Source organism: Sander lucioperca, chromosome 12, assembly GCF_008315115.2.
Source record: "Sander lucioperca isolate FBNREF2018 chromosome 12, SLUC_FBN_1.2, whole genome shotgun sequence".
Taxonomy (NCBI): Eukaryota; Metazoa; Chordata; class Actinopteri; order Perciformes; family Percidae; genus Sander; species Sander lucioperca.
Genome location: NC_050184.1, coordinates 11,941,372 through 11,958,484, shown reverse-complemented (window position 1 = coordinate 11,958,484; position 17,113 = coordinate 11,941,372). Strand labels below are relative to the sequence as shown.

Sequence of the window (17,113 nt, the reverse complement as noted above, 5' to 3'; positions counted from 1 at the left end):
CTACAAAGTGTCGGATATTTACAGGATTCATGATTATTCTTTTCATGTTGAAAGACTTTTCTGATCCTTGCAGGCTTTTCAAATGAGTCTTTGAAGCCAATCACTGACACAAGGAAGGTCATAGCAATGACATCTGTTCATATCCATCTGAGCTGTAAAATGTTGATCACACTGAATAGTGCTATCATGGTAATAATGGAGGACAGATATTCATAATAAAACTTTTATTTCACCTTGTACTTAAAAATTAAACAAAATCATTAGAAATAATTAAAAGTTTTTGAACACTAGTGGTGCTATGGAGCAGTGTTCCCGTTGTATCACGCTATTCCACTGATCATTAGTTGGGGGCCAAGAAAGTTAGCAACATGCTAACAAAAGCACCTAAGATGAAGACTAGACTAGCTGGCAAACATACAGGTCTTCATAGTATTAAGCTGTCGGCCCACAACTTTACTGTTTTGGTTATGTTTTCAGCTGCAGCAGGCAGGGTTAAGAAAGTTTTTTTTATTTTTATTTAACAAATACTACACATACTGTACCACGTGTCAATATGATGACAATATAACCTCACAAAAAAGATTAAAAAAAACAATTTAGAGAGTTGGTAGAGACCAAAAAGTAAGCTAAAAAAGAGTGAATATTGGACTTGGACTCTCGCACTGCATTTTTGCTATCAAGACCGATGAAGGGCACTTGTTCCTCCAAAGAGTTAATATTAGCTACCCTGTCAACCATGACTGCTCCATCACTTCTATGCTAATACCTTAACAGAGGTCAGTGGTGGTACCAGCACACCTGCACTACACCCACGCATATAACCGTCCGCACAGATATAACACTTCTATTGCAACCAGGTAAGTCTATCTGTTTTTGATGTGTCTTCGATTTGTCTATTGTTTGTTTTTTTGTCACCATTGAGCCTCAGTGTTTGTTTGAGACAACAGTTTTAACAATTACACTTCAAGACAGAATGAAGAGCCTGAATGAGGCTCCTGGGAGTAAAACATTCAGCGAGATCAACAACTGTGACCAAGAAAATCAATTAGCAGCATCCCATAATACGAGTCTGCTCCTTGGTGATCCATGGACACCATGCCGACGGTCCCGCGCAACTGTCAAAGGTCAGACTGAAGTGGAAAATCATTAGAATGGGATCAATACTGACCCGATCAATACGTCAGAGTAGCTATCGTATATCGTAGTCGTATATATATATATATATATATATATATATATATAATAATATTATTTCACATATCCACGTGTTTGTGTCCTTAGAGTGGCTGTTGAAGCTGAGGTGCTGTTTGGGAACAGTGTGTGGAATGGAGTGGTATTGCTACGCCGCTCTAGGAATTTTGACTGCCATCCTTAGCTTTTTAATGGATCTAAGTGTGACAAAGCTGCTGAGAGGTACATGCACGCACACACACACACACACACACACACACACACACACACACACACACACACATTAATTTTTTTTTTTCACTTCCCTTGTAGCTCACCAATGGCTTTATATGCAGCTGGAGGGAAACAGTCTGCTGCAGTTCTTCTGCTGGACTCTTTACCCAGCATGCATTTGTGCTGTCTCATCATCATTCTCCCACAACATCTGTCCCTTCTCCACAGGTCTGTCAAATCAACAGGTATACAGTTAGTAGTCTCACTTTGCCAGACCTATATGTCCACAGCACTGTGTCAGTGCTGGATTATGGTCTGGCCATCTATCTATTCTAGGATAGGGGAAAAATGCTCTGGCTTGTTTGTATTTATTTAAACCAATCCCAACAGTCCTGGGTGGTGCTATGCCCTATAGCGGAGATAGCGAGAGGGGAGGGTGTCAGGCTTTATCCCAGCAATGTACATTCGTTGAACAAGACTATACAGTTAGCGATAAGATAGCTGCTAAAGAGGAGTTGGTGGAGATCAAAAACAGCACAAAAAGCAGAGTCAATATTGATCTCAACTTTGTCAGGTGGATGCAAACATGGCTCCAAATGAATGCTTATGTTGTTTTGTATCTGCTGAATGTGTAAATAGTTTACTTTACTTTCAAATCCAGTGAGTAAAAGGCGATGTGCAATATGAAAAGTCAACTATGATTTTATCTGTCTCACAGCAAATATTTAAAGCATGGTGCATTTCCAGAAAGCAGATATCTATGTTGGTTTTTCAAATCTTGGTGCATGGTGTATGACATACCCTTTCTGCCCCAACACCCTGTCTGTAACAGCACATTACCCCTCCTGTCCCAATCGGCTTCATGTTCATGTTTATGCCCTTTGCCCCTAAGGTATCAGTATATGTCAGACATTGCTCTCTTATTGCTAAGGAGTAAAGCTTTGTGACGAACCCTAAAAGGGAAAATGTGCTTGATTTATGTGACCAAGTTCCCCAAAAGAGCATTTTGAAGACTAAAAAACATGGTGTGTAGTGACAACATAACTTTACTAATCACAAACTAAATTATTCTTCATTTTTATTTGTTTTGTGCTGATCGTCCTTTAAAACCCATCGTCCTTGCTACCCCCCCTTACCCTCTATTTAATCATTGTGAAAACATTCCTGTGCATTCACTAAGAATAGGTTTTTTTTTAAACTTCTTGATTGCTTTAGTAATTCTGGGACTTTCAAAAATACTGTTACTTTATTTCTCCTCAGGCTCGGGGATACCAGAGCTGAGAACTATGCTGGCCGGGATTGAAATGCCTCAATATTTGTCTCTCACTAATATGTTTACCAAGTATTTGGGCCTTATCTGTACACTGTCAGCAGGCAGCACTGTTTACCTGGGCAAAGTGGTGAGAGATGTCTCAGTTTACCTGTTTGTCATACAAAATATGTAGCTATTCTTCAAAACTGTGTTGTCTTTGTTATGAGCATTGTTCTCTATATTTGCCTCTTAATATCAGGGTCCATTTGTGCATCTTTCCACCATGGTTGGAGCCTACCTGAGCAACCTCTGCAATCTCATACAAGCCAATGAGAAGGTAAACCACAGTAAAGTAATTCAAAAATTAAGCATGTGGATGTGCCACTGAAACTGGCTTCTGTAAATGTTGGCAAAGTTAATTAAAAAGGTGTGGAACAATAAGAATAAAAATACATGTTATTGTTACTTTCCGGTCTCAAAAGAGAGAGCACATTACAGCATCTTTCTTTTTTAGGAAAAAACTGCTGGAGAAATGTTGGTTGTAGCTGCTGCAGTTGGTGTAGCCAGCTGCTTCGGCGCTCCCATCACTGGTGAGAGAGCCAGAAAAGGTTCAGCAGAAATTCTGCTAGATATATACATAAACAGACACAGTAACATTCTGCTGCAGAACGTTTATGTATCTGCTTGCGCTATATCTGTCCTTCAAACACTTGTTAGCTTCACATATTTTCTCTTTCCTTTTATCCTCCCACACACCTCTGCTCCTCCATCTTATGTCCATCATTTTCTCTCACCTCTTCCTCCTTTGATCACCTCTGCCTGATACTTAAAGCTTCTCAGCTCACTGCTTACTCCATTTTTGGTAGCCTTGTTAGGGGTTCAGCACCTCAGCTTCAAATTCACATTGTAAGATACATTCAAAATGTCACTATCATAATTAACATAAAATAGACTGTTTTTAACACTTGAAATATATATACATTTTTACATTTCCTTTTAACATGATTTTTGCCACACATGCAGGAGAGAGGATCATTTCTCACTGCTCATGTAGCTGAGATAACTTACTGCTGTTTTTAGAATAGTCTAAAGTAGCTTCCTCTCACTTCTCTGCTCTTGTAGGTGTGTTGTTCAGTGTGGAATTGATGTGTTCTCACTTCACCGTGAGGCATTATTGCCCATGTTTCTTCTCAGCCGCCTGTGGGGCATTGACCTTTCGCCTGTTCTCAGTGTGGAGTGGAGATACAGGTAATGGAGTTCAACACACGGTCAACAAGGAGAAGGTTCACTTAAGAGTCACTGCCACCTGGACCTGAGGAAAAGGGGCGACAAACTCAATAATATCACCTAAGAGCCAAGATGTTTTTATTGAAGTGTGGATTTAGCACCATCTATATGGCCAAAAGTATGTATAACACCGCTGTCCACATTCTTTGGTTTACTTTTGGTCTGAGGTTGTTTTTCATGGTTTGAGCGTAGACTCCTTCGTTCCAATTAAGTAAAATCTTAGTGTTACTCATACAACGATACTTTAGAAATTGTGTGCTTGCCAAGTTTGTGGCAATAGTTTGGGGAAGGCTCATTCCTGTTTCAACATGACACGGTCCATAAAAGAACTGGTTTTCCGAGTTTGGTGTGGTAGCAAATACCCCGGTTACAGAATCTGGTGGAAAGCCCTGCCAGACGTGTGGAAGCTGTTATAGCAGCATATTAATCCCCATGGTTTTGGAATGAGATGTTTAACAATCACAAATTGACGCAATATTCAAGTGTCAACGCACTTTTGGTCATATAGCATATGTGCTGAAATCAACATACAACCCTAACAATTTGTAAAATATATGTATATATTCTGTAGGCTATATGTTTGCCAAAAAGCATGGCCATGTTAAAATGCAACATTTTTAAATTGAGTTTGGTTTAAGCATTTTTTCCCATGAGAATGTCATATTTGAAGGCAAAATGACATCATATTTTAGTAAATTTAAATGCAATGCTTTTGTCATTTTAGCTTGTCGGTTATGTTGACGGCCGCCTATTTACTTGTCATGATGATGACTGGGAACAACAGCCTTGGCAAAACTATCAGAAATATTTAAAGGTGCAATATATAATAGCTACTGGCAGCTAGTGTTTAAAATAGTTACTGCAGTTCAAATTCAAAATACTGGAGAGAGTCGTCTCCCCCGCCCCCTCCTCCCCAGACTCGAAGTTCACGGAGGCTGCCAGGCGGAGACCGCAGCATCCATAATCTTGCTTTGAAGAAGTTAGATGCTTGCTATATTAACAGTCATAGAAGCCCATGCTCACGCAGAGCTCTGTACACAACTGACAGACACACTTTTTTGGCTTAGATTTACGGTAGGAACCGCTAAAAACTAGTCTGGTTGACACGAGACACTTCTCAGTTGTAACTGAGAGTGGGTCTGGGAAAGGTTCATTGACAGTTCATTTCCAAAGGGGTGTCACCAACGGATGCCGCTCAAATGCCTCTGGGCGCATTGGATAGTTCAACCAATCAGACCAATGATCCGGGTGACGCTGCTCTTCGGCAGCTGCTCGCCGCCGCTGCGCTATCGTCGTCGTGTAAAGCCCGCCTCAACGGTTGTGATTGGTGCCTCGATTTCGGGGACATTGGAAATGCTCTTCGCCAGACTGACTTGCAGAGCAAATCTCAAATTTGCTGGAAGTTCGTCAGGGTTTACCCAGGCTAGCTAAAAACACAACAACCTCGCCGTCCTCTCCACCCAACGGACAGACACACTTCCTAGGCTTAGGATTATTAGGAACCGCTAAAAATAACACTACCTTGCCGTCCTCTCCACCCGATTTAACACACTTTATTGGCTTAGAATTACGGCAACAATCACTGAACACACTGCAAACTCACGGTCCTCCCTGACAATTTACAGCCCCCTCTTGGTTTAAAATAACTCACTGTTGTCAGCTATGGATGCTGAACAGGCTACACGTTGTAAAAAGCCGTGGCCCGCTTGCCTAGTCCTCCAGTAACATTAGCAGGGGTTAGCATGGCGGCGTTAGCCAGGACCAGTCGGGATCACTTTACTGGCTGTGTCTCCAATGTTTTTGCAAGAAACCAACTCGGGTAACATTACTCTAGCTATATAATTCAATGTGAGTACACAAATATTGAAATTACATAAAATGCCCGTCCCTTGTAGACGTGATAAATTAGCCTGAAGTTAATGCTTTCCTATTGAGGAGGAAATTAGCCAACTCTGCATCCTTTTGGGCTCTAAGCTGTTTCCATCTTTCAAATACATCTTCAATATTTACACAGGGTTTGTTACGTCTCTGGTTACACAAGTGTTAGAAACATGCCGTTTTTTTTAGGTCAGGTAGAATCAATCTCCGTTGATCCTGTTCGTTTGTTTGCTGCTTTCATGGCTGTACTACGTTACAGCTGTAGCGCGATTTTACAGGAATATCTGGCAACCCGGCCTGGCTGTCAAACTGGGCAGTTGATAACAACACACAGGCCAAAACACAAAAAGAAATTCCGTCACAGAACGGAAATTTCAAAAGGAGAAAAAATACTGGCATTAGCATTGTTGTCAGAAAAGATAGTATTTCAACTTAGCATGCTTCCTTAATATCTAACGACGCATTGGGGTCACTTGGATTTATTACAGTAAATGTATTACATATTAGACCTTTAAGATGACAGACAGTGAATTTTGATAAAATCTCAGTGCAATCAAGTGAGGGAAGATTAGATTTTGAAGGGCTGTGGGAGAAATTGGAGCGATCACTTCAATTTGTTTTGTGTTCACAGAGACTACTCAGGCATTGTTCAAAACTAATTTCCCCAATGCTTTACCTTTCTACCCGCTGGAGATTCTGCTGTTCGCTTTCCTGGGGTGAGTTTATTTTTGACAATATCTGCATAGTTAAACAAGTCCTCTATATGTCTGTGTCTGATATTTAGTATTCATATTTATATACAGTAAGTCACAATGAAAAGTCTTTGACCAGTTCTTCATTTTCGTCCTATTCTAATCAGTTTTTTTTTTCTCATACCGATCATTTCCTGGCCTCCTCCTCCTCCTCATCACTTCTCCAAGTCTGACTTCCAATAATCTATTGCAGCCTGTGTTTAAATAAGCCTCTTGTCTCCCACTGTGGACTGAGTCTGCTTTCTGTCTGGAAACAGGCTGCTGTGTGGAGCTGTGTGCTGCTGCTACCTCTTCTGTCATCGGTGGATCCTGCAATTCACCAAAACAAACCCGATCTTCATCAAAATGCTGACGACAGAGTGAGAGCTCTTTACAATGCGAAAGCCAGATTGTGATTCAGTGATGAGTCATCTGCTGCGTAAGACAGACTCATGCTATATTATTTGGGGTGGAGCATCAATTCAAGCAGATTGATTGGCCAATGTTCCAGAAACATGATGTTTGTTTCTTTAACGCTAATTCACATCATACATGAACAAATCAGACTCTGTTACCCCCTGAATCCATTTCACCAAACTGATGTTATGCTACTATATAAATAATTTTATGATACTTGATGATAAATGACTGCGCAGGGCCTTTCAAGCCACATTGAGATGGTTTAAAAATCCTGAGTGATCTTATATATACTCCAGATCTAAGTAGTGTAAAACACTATAAACCTTTAAAAGCACACATCTGAAAACGACCAGAGCAGGTCTAGTAATAATGTTTATTCTGATAAGGTCAGACGATTAAAACTTAAACTTAAATTTCATAAGGAATGACCAAATTGAAAGCAACATTATAACTACAGTGTAATGCCTGTATATGTGAATACCTCTCTGCAGGAAGGGTCTATACTCTGGCATGGTGGCCTTCTTCCTGGCATGTCTGACATTCCCTCACTCTGTTGGTCAATATATGGTTTCTCAGGTAAGAATTAACTAAATTTTGAAGCACAGTCCATAACTTATACGTGGATGTACACATAATGGATGACTTAAAGTCAAACTATACTGTATATAGGAGATGTGTGTTTCTCAGCTGATCATCATTAAAATGTTTTACGCCTATGTTTACAAACATTACTAATGTAAAAAAACCCAATAAAAATCATAATCAAAATGAGTAATTAGAGGATTAGGGATTAGGGCTGAGTACCACATTGTAGGAATTAAAAAAGTTTCGAGAGAATAATAATGTCTTTTCATTTGATTTGTTGACAATAAGAAAGATAATAATAATAATAATAATAATAATAATAATAAAAAAACAGTAATCTGAATAGCAGCAATCTCTTTCACAGTACACCATGAAGCAGCTCCTGACCTCCTTATTAGATAACAGGCAGTGGAGCTCTCAATCCCACAATGCCTCTGTTCAACTGGGGAGCGAGCCTTTGTTGGAGTGGAGTTCATCAGGAAGTCCTTTCTACCTTTCTTTGGTTGTCTTTCTGCTCATGAAGGTACACACAATGGAAAAGCCAATTTAGGAGTCTTTTGTCTCTGTCTACCTTCACTAATAACTAAAGGAAATCGTAACAAGGCACCCAGCTCAGCCACCCCCGCCTTATTCCCTTGGGTCACGTCACAGTGACCCATAATTGACAGACAGTAATTGACATTTTCACAGTAGAGTAAGCAAGCTAAAGGCTGTTTGCTCTTTCAGGCTATAATGTATTCTGATATCTGATGTTCACCCATAGCAACACTGCAGAGGGCAACTAGAAATATCAGCAGCCAGCCAAGAAATGTAGTCACTGGTATTGATCAAGAACCCCATCAACCACGTATCTATTATTCTCATTTTTACCCCAAGTGGAAGGGAACCTACCTCACTGTTGCGGAAAAAACATGGTATGTATGTGGACATTTCTGCATTGAGAACTGTTTCTTATACCTCAGTGGGATCCACACAGTTTTCCCCCCATTACCACACGCAGATGTGAGATGTAAATGGACATGATTCAGTTTATTTGTGCGATACTGATTGGAGAGCACTGTAAACATATCCGTGCACACAGGTTGACAGTGACTCATCTGCTAGTGCTGGTAGAGCTGTTGTGGCTGTACAGATGGCGAGGAGAGATTTGACAGTCTGTGTCTCTGTTGTTGGTTCTGAGATGTGGATGTTGGTCCTCGCCTGCACTCTGCCTCTGCCAGCTGGATACGTCATGCCAGTGTTTATCTATGGTGAGTGAAGGGACATGGTTGTTTTGCAGAATACTTGAATGGCACAAATTTTTTCTCGCTGCAAATTTCTGTTCTCCAGGGGCAGCTTTGGGCCGGTTGCTTGGAGAAGGAGTAGCTGGACTGACTTCTGGCCATCAGTGGGCTTCTATAAATCCTGTAAATCCTGGGGGCTACGCACTTGCAGGTAGAAAACATTCATCAATAGCACTTTGTTGTTGACATAGTGATGACATGACCTGTATATATGCTGTGTATATATCCCTCTTCCATCTAACTTAACCTATTCTTTTATAGTTTTGAAATTTTTTGTAAATGTTTGTAAGCCACTCTATTTTAACATCAACTCTGCCAAGAGCTAATATTTTATACCAATATCAGTAATGCAAATCTGTAAATTTGATTAACACATTTCAATTGTACATTTCAGTTAATATATTCCAGAAAATTGCAAGTATTCAGTGTTTCATATTAGGATGTAAAAACCCTATAAAACATTTTTTAAGATAAAATTATCTTAATTTAAATTTGGCCAAATCTGCTAAAATGTTGCATTAGATTTTACTTGGGTTCAATGACAACCAGACTAATGTTGATCAACTGTAATAGATCAAACTGCATCATGTTAGAGGTGCCTGGCTTGTACTATATTGTATACCATGTTAAAATACTGATAAAGGGATCAAAATAACCTAAGTACTAACCGTAGTTTACAACATCATTGGTACCTTAAGTAGTAGCTTAATATGGTTTGTGCCTTGTAGGTGCAGCAGCCTTCTGCGGGGCAGTGACACACACGTTGTCCCCAGCTCTAATGGCTATAGAGTTAACTGGCCAGTTCAGCCACGCTGTACCCATCCTCCTCGCCACTCTGCTGGCCAACGCCGTGTCTCGCTCTGGGGACCGCCCATCTTTCTATGACGCAATCTCCATCAGCAAGAGGCTCCCACATCTGCCCTCCCTGATGAAGGTGTACCCTAGGTAAGTTAAAACAAAGTGTCAGCCTAAATAAAGAAATACACCACGTTTTGGGATGACCGTCTCTGTGGTCAGCTTTTCAGACAAAATCCATCAATTTTATTTTGATTTGTTACACAAAATCGTACAAGGTACAATTCCAGTGAAATGTTAGCCCATCAGATCCTTTAACTTGTGCATGATTCATCATAAAGCAAAATGTGGATGTCAGATCAGCACCCACAAAAAGACAAAAATAATCCTGGGTAGATCTGATAGATATCTGGAGTTCATGATGTTTGCTCTCGGGATGACAATGTTGGTCCAGCACTGGTCCAGAGTGAAATATTTCAACAAATGTCAAATTTGTTATATGCAGTCTCCAAAGGACACATTCTAAAGACTTAGCTAGTCCCCTGACTTTTATTTTAGTGCCAACAATTTGTCTTAATGTCCAATTGTCCAACACTTCAGTTTATTATACAACTCAAAAACTGTGCCTTGAGAGAACGTAATGTACGCATGTTAACATGCTAAAGATTACTTACCGGCACTAAACATTGGTATTTTATCATTCTAACTAAAATATTAACTATATAAATTCAATTTAAAGTACAGTCTAATGACAGATGATCCATAAGATCAGTCTGAAGCACATGTGCTTTCCTCCAACAACCCTACCTATAACCCACCTACGTAACACGTAATACGTAATGTATCTGCTCCGCTCGGCCACACATGAGAGAGGACAACAAACATGTGACCGCACAGGCATTTGCTGTGCCATTCATCATAAGCTTTGGCTCTAAGAACTTCAGACAACAAGGCTCAAACAAAAGAATCGCTGAATGCTACATATGTGGTAGAAAGATAAAGGATTCTGGCTCAACCACGTCTGATTTAATCAGCCACATGAAAACGTATTCTGATAAGTAGCAAACATGTTTAGCTCAGCATTGGCCATCTAATGTTAGCTTGCTTCTTGCTTTAGCTACGACCTACGGAGGTTAACTCCGACTGTCGTTCGATTGATGTTATGAAAAAATTAATGAGCGTTTGTTTGTTTGCCAAACTTTTGGGGGGGACGCCTGGCTTTCAGCTGATCTAACAGCTGATTGGTTCAGAAACGACTCACATGATGACGTTTTATATAAACTTTTTATGGTTTTTGAATTGGAGGGATTTTAATTGATATTTGTCTGATTTAAAGGCATATTCTGTACAGAACACATGTTGTTTGGCTGATAGTGACGTTTAGAAGTCAGAGAGAATAAATCCGTTCAGATTACCAATCATCTACAGTCTGTTGTTTATTACCTTCAGCAACAGATCGCATGTAGAGCATTTTAACAGCTAATCTGTCTTAATAAAATCAACTTGAGACTGTGTACAAGCTGATAGATGGGTCTGATAACATTTTATTAAATCGGAATCGGACCTAACAGGATGTGAGTGTTTCTGTAACTTCCTGTTCAGACCGAAGGCTGCTGCTGCCTGCTCTCATCCACTTTACAGGCAAGGCGCAGTTCATCTCGAACGAGCCTATTAGTTGTAGACGCAGTGCACATTACATGGTTGTGCTCTGTAAGTGAAAAATAGGTTAGTTATTAATTTTAGCAATATTTTCCTGATACCCTGAGTACCTCAATATTTGGTCTGTACTGTATGTTGAAGTTACAAGGAAAAATACAGTTATTAACTTGAAAGTAAAGCATTCCTGTTTCTTTTTTGTCATATTGCAATAGCCTGTTTACACTAATTATACACCAAACAACTAATCAAAGCTAATAATGTATGATAATAGATAAATCAGTCATAATAACATATTACATGCTTTAAATTCCTTGTATATATCTATGCAGTGTTCTGAGCAGCCTGGATGGAACGCAGCAGGTGATACAACACTCATTATAACCACGAGAGACTTGAGACTTGACTTGGACTCAAGCTCAGAGACTTGTGAGCATTTTTGCCAGAAAACGACCTTATAGGTCCATTGTGCAAGCAGCTCATAACGACCCAGAATTACATTGATTTTGTAAATCTTTACAACGTGAGAATAGTTTTTAAAAGGCATTAACCTCCATAGAAATGTATTATTTCATTTAACCACAGCTGCTTTTGTTCCAGGTGTGACGTGCTTGTTCTCTTTTGCAGGCTTCCCTCCACTCCAATCGGACAGGTTTTGGGAGCGTTATCAGTGCAGCTTAAGAAAGCAGCTGGTCCAGTGGAGATGCAGCATGCTGTCAACACCAGTACTGCCACACAAATACCTGTGGTGGATTCACATGGTGCGCAGACAAAGATTTTGAGAACTTGCTAAGGAAGTCATATTTTGTCTAAATCTTCCCACAAAAAATAAAATAAATTGTGAAGATATAGAATATCGGCACAAAGTCATCAGGATCTTAAGAAAATGTCAGATACATGCTGGAGAAACCCATAGTTATGACACCACATAGAGTTCCTGAAAATTATGAGAGTAATGATAGAAAATTGTAACTGTTTCAAAAGCTGCAATTCAGCAGTGCGAAAGTTCCTCGATAAAGAGCTGACAATTGTGAGAAAATAGTCAATTGGCCAGCCGAGCCGCAATCACATGGATGAATGTTTATGTTTGCAACAGAGGACTCACAGCCCACTAGAGAGCTGCACACACTCTAAACTGTCGCACCGACTGTGGCAGAGAAAATTGATTTCCTCTCCTTTCTTCTGTTGAAGAGTCGCAGATTATACTGGGCGTTGTTCTCCGATCAGAGCTGCTGATGTTCCTGCGTCACTGTAAGACTGAGGTAAAAGGCTGGCTGTAGTCAGACAGCTGCAGGGTTCAGAGGAAGGTAGAGGAGGGAACTGTCTGAAGCTGTTTAAAAGGCAGGGCATGTCTTTACAGTCCATTTGGCATTGACTGAATGTAAAACAGCTGCAGAAAAGAGGATGGGAACAGGGTGTACAGACAGGACTGCTGGCTGACGTAAAAGCTCATTTTATGACAGGCATCCATTTTAAAGCACTATGTAGTGATAGCAAATAGAGCTGCTTAAATGGTTTTACAAAAAAAAAACATTGTAGAAATGTCCAAAACAAGAGAAAGTATGAGTTTTCAAGTGAAGAACTGTAAATCATAACTCAAATATTACTTAATGCTACTGCATGACAAGCATGCATCTGACAGTATATGCATACAAGTGAATATTCTTGTGTTGTTCTGTGCAGGCTCTGGAGAAGCATCTGGATGAGGTCTGCTGCATTTACCCAACCTCTGTCATGTTATCACCTCACAACACCATTCAGGAGGTAGGGAGACTTTGAGAAAATAGTATAGATGAATTTGGAAAAACTCTAATAGAGCTAGATGCAGTTATCTTACTGTAGCTTAGCATAAATAATGGATTTCATTTTATTTATTTGTTTAAAAGGGACCATGTACAGCTTAAACATAAATGTCACCATTTGAGGCACTGTATCAGATTATAACTTACAGCTAATGCATCTGCGTGGGCTATTATATACCTAAAATAGAAGTATTTTAAACTAAGTAATGCGCTGTAACGTGAATACATAGTGCCATAGAACGATAAAATCGGGGCGCAAGTTGCTGGTTGCATTAAGCCGCTACAGAGCTCCGGGAGGCCGGCTACCAGCGGGAGTTGTTTAGCCGACAATAGGTGACTGTGAGGCAGGTACAGACACCACCAGATGAGGCTCCTTTCAGGGGCAATGGTAGTGGAGTTTAGCCAGAAAAAGTGAGCGCCATGCGGCGATGACAGTTAAGTTTAGGTACCAAAACAACTAGTTAAGTTTTGGAAAAAGATTGTGGTTAAAACACTGCCGAGGAACGAATGAGAGTTTCTTGGGTGAAAGTATTTTGTTTTCGTCGCAAAGTGAATGCCGCTTTCCGGCTTGAACACACTGTGTTTTATGTTGATACCACATTGTGCTAGTTCATTTTCAGATTTTTTTCCATTCGATATTGAAGTTCATAAATAAGTGTTCTCGCATGGCTGGTCGCGAGTGGCACTATATCCATGGTATTGGAAGGGGGATTTAATTCTTGCATGTTTTGTTTTGTTGTGCAAGATCAACCCCCCCCCCCCCCCCCCCTCTGCTTTTTTTCAGAAATTGCACCCTGGGAATAGGAATATATAATATGACAATATGAAAGGGGTCATTCATAATGAGGAACCTACAGAGAATAATCAACCAACTCTGCAGCTCCCCTCTGCTTTTTAATGAGTTTTAGCTCATCGTTTAGCTGTCCGGCTTATAACTTTACTGTTTTGGTTCACTGTCATTGCTCTCATAGCATTATTTTCTTTTTAAAAAAGCTCTAAAAAACAACTGTGCACTATCTACTCAGAGATAGTGACTAAGGTGAACACAGTGGAAAATTTAGCACTTTGAGTCAGATATTTCCCTCAGGAGTTGGTAAAGACCAAAAGCAGATCTAAATGAGGGTGAATATTGGCCTTACATTTGCCAGGAGATTGGTATCAATCTTCTTGTCCAAGAAAGAAAGTGAATAAGCATATTTCTCAAAATGGTGAGCATTATTTTTATTTTATTTTTATTTTTTTTACTTCAAATCCAGTTTCCTTTGCGTCCTCACAGGCCTACAGTTTCATGAGTCTGATTGGAGCTCAGACCTTGCTTGTCGCAGACAGGGGAAGACTGATCGGGGTCATCACATGGCCACAGGTAATGAGTGTTTGCTTGAAATATGTGTATTCACATTCACCACTGCTCAAAATAATATAAAATATAATACTCAACATTTTCTTAATGACACATACAGCTTGATTCTGTTATGTTCCTCTGTGGGCCTACAGTATGTCTCGTGTGTATGCACTTAGCAAACAAGACCATGTCCCCGTATGGATTTGTTAACAATATGCAGGGTGTTGGAGGCAAATGGCTACTTATGGATTCAAAGCTGTCTCTTCCCTCCCTCCCTTTTTCTTCCTCTATTTTCTCCTCCAGATGAAGAGAATATTGGAAGACTTGGCCAAAGAAATCTGAGCAGCGACACACAGGAAATAAGCTCATCCCTTGACCTTTTTTTTAAGCAAACACAAATCCATCTCTGTCTGATTAGCTGCAACGCAAGCCAGGCTCTGATAATGACACCACTTCTTCATTACCCGAGCTTAACAGATTTTGCACACATACAAAACTTTCATCAGCGTGAGGCTCCTATAATAACAATTATCAGTGCTTATTGTTTTGCCTTGTATTGTATTTAACAGGATCTCGTCCACTGAGGAGATAGCACACTATCTCATTCACGGATCCACACTTTGTGATATGGCAATATTAATTGTGTGTCTACCCAGAATAATATGTGGGGATGAAAACAAAAGCCAATTAACATGTACACCAATTAACACAATGTAACCCTGCTGATGTCTTTTTAAAAGTTTGAGATTGACTTTGTTAACTTTCATGCGGCCTTCGGTTTGAAACGTCCTTGGGATAAGTAAACCATCACATAGCCACCACACCCATATTGCCTGGTTTGACAACATATAATTATCAACATCTTGTAATGATTCAGGTGGCTCATGGCTCACTCAACTTTAGTTTTTCTATAATTTCTCCCTAAAGGTGTGGAGTCCCAAGTTAAAGCAGCTATTTTGAATTTTAAAATGTCTTACTTTAGCACCCCCCCACTGGTAGAATCATAAAGTTCACTGTGGCATACAGCAATGCATGCCTCTGCGCCTCCCTGATAGCAACACATAGCGTGCACCAACATTCACCCTGAAAAAGAAAGAAAATATATAATAATAATATCAATAACAAATCTTCTCACAGAGGCTTTGACGTAGAGTGATTTCTCATTTTCATCAAGAGTTGCCTTGGTAACGAGGTTCCTGCTGAGCTTCATCAAATCTTGAACGCACTCCAAATTATTGTTAGTGCTTTTCTGGTGTGATAATTAAAACTCAGGACATTTTTGAATACTAAATAACAAACATCAGCAAATCAAAGCAAAATAAAATGTTTTACAAAATCAATAACTTGTGTTGTTACATGAACCTGCCAAAAGAAAACATATGAAGGGAAAAAGTCCAGAGCAACAAATAAATAAGATATGACCGATGTTAAGTTAAGCATCCATATAGGTTTCTTCTTTGTCTTAAAGTCTATCAATGAAAAGTTAATGTCTGCCATCATATGATTATCCAGTGTGAGGCAGATTTTAAAGGGTCTTGTTTTCATTGTTTTGGCCATCATTTCGATCCGTTATGATAAGATTGCACTCACCAAAGTCATTATTAAGATGATGGACCACGGTGACATCACTACGTCACACTTATGAAAAGTTTTAATAAACTGCAATTATTAAAAGTAATAAATCACACTTAAGGATTCAGGGAGATTTTTATGCAAGATTGCATATGCAATGCAATTATTATGCAAGAGGACTTATGCTAAATTTGGGCAACTCATTTTCTAAGGACATTTAAAGTCAACTAAATAAGAAACTTTATATTGCTTAAGATTCCACATGCGACAGGAATCTAATCTAATAGTATCTGAAAAGCAGCTCCAGTCCCTGTTTGCTGGTGTCCTGGTGATTCCAGACTGAGTTTTCAGACACTATATTGATTTTAATAAAATAATCATTCTGTCTGTACAACAAGATTCAACACTGCAATAACTTGCAGCTTGTCAGAGTGAAACTGTCCAAATCGATACTGTCACATTTCTTTCGCAGAGCAAGCCGTTGTTTTTGCACTGTGGAAGTAACTAGGCCTCAAATCAGTCGCCTGTTCTGCTTCAGGATTTTTCTTTCATGATGGATGTGATCACCTAGCCGTGCACAGCCTTTTGTTCCGTTTTTGTGACTGAGATAACTAAAGGGAAAGCAGCCAGGACGCACCACACAGCATAGCTTCATTTAGTGTAAACCGTGCTAAAAGAAACACCATGGCAAGTAACACTAACACCTCCATTCTCCAACCATCTCACACTCTCAAACACACAGGCATGCTGACATACATGTGCAAACACACACCCACCACATGCACGCTGACAGGTTCTGTGTCCTTCTCCCTTTCTGTTTTTCTTCACTCATGTTTTCTCTTCACCCGTCGCTCTCAGACTAACAAGTGTGAATAATAGCTAACCATAGCTGGGACTCAGACATATAATTGTGTGTCCGCTTTTTTAACAACAGACTTCTTCTCTTTAGATTCAGGTGAAAAAACACATTTTATATTTCTTTCATATTTTCTCTACTCAGACTGCTTTAGGCTGGACTTCAAATCATTGACCCTTAACTTAATTAATTTAATTGTTCAATCATCAATGTGAAGGGAAAAGGGATCAAAAACTGAATTGTACAGTCT

General features: G+C 39.7%; 1 protein-coding gene across 3 annotated transcripts; it reads left to right on the top strand.

Moving 5' to 3' along the window:
• Window positions 1-663: 663 nt before the first annotated feature.
• clcnk (chloride channel K) lies at window positions 664-16,095 on the top strand. Of its 3 annotated transcripts, none has more exons than XM_031286897.2 (20): window positions 665-857; window positions 973-1,124; window positions 1,282-1,413; window positions 1,504-1,632; window positions 2,665-2,804; window positions 2,916-2,993; window positions 3,171-3,246; window positions 3,779-3,904; window positions 6,453-6,537; window positions 6,831-6,932; window positions 7,464-7,548; window positions 7,922-8,080; window positions 8,738-8,807; window positions 8,887-8,991; window positions 9,569-9,785; window positions 11,919-12,052; window positions 12,483-12,553; window positions 12,975-13,055; window positions 14,370-14,456; window positions 14,739-16,095. In XM_031286897.2, the coding sequence occupies exons 2-20, from the start codon at window positions 974-976 to the stop codon at window positions 14,775-14,777; spliced, it is 2,067 nt and encodes a 688-aa protein (XP_031142757.1). In that variant the 5' UTR covers window positions 665-857; window position 973; the 3' UTR covers window positions 14,778-16,095. The 3 variants fall into 3 exon arrangements, 2 of the variants coding, with proteins under 2 accessions (XP_031142757.1, XP_031142756.1); XM_031286896.2 differs by having other exon boundaries at window positions 666-857; window positions 969-1,124; window positions 14,739-16,094; XR_004102831.2 differs by lacking the exons at window positions 12,483-12,553; window positions 14,739-16,095 and having other exon boundaries at window positions 664-857; window positions 969-1,124.
• Window positions 16,096-17,113: the final 1,018 nt, after the last annotated feature.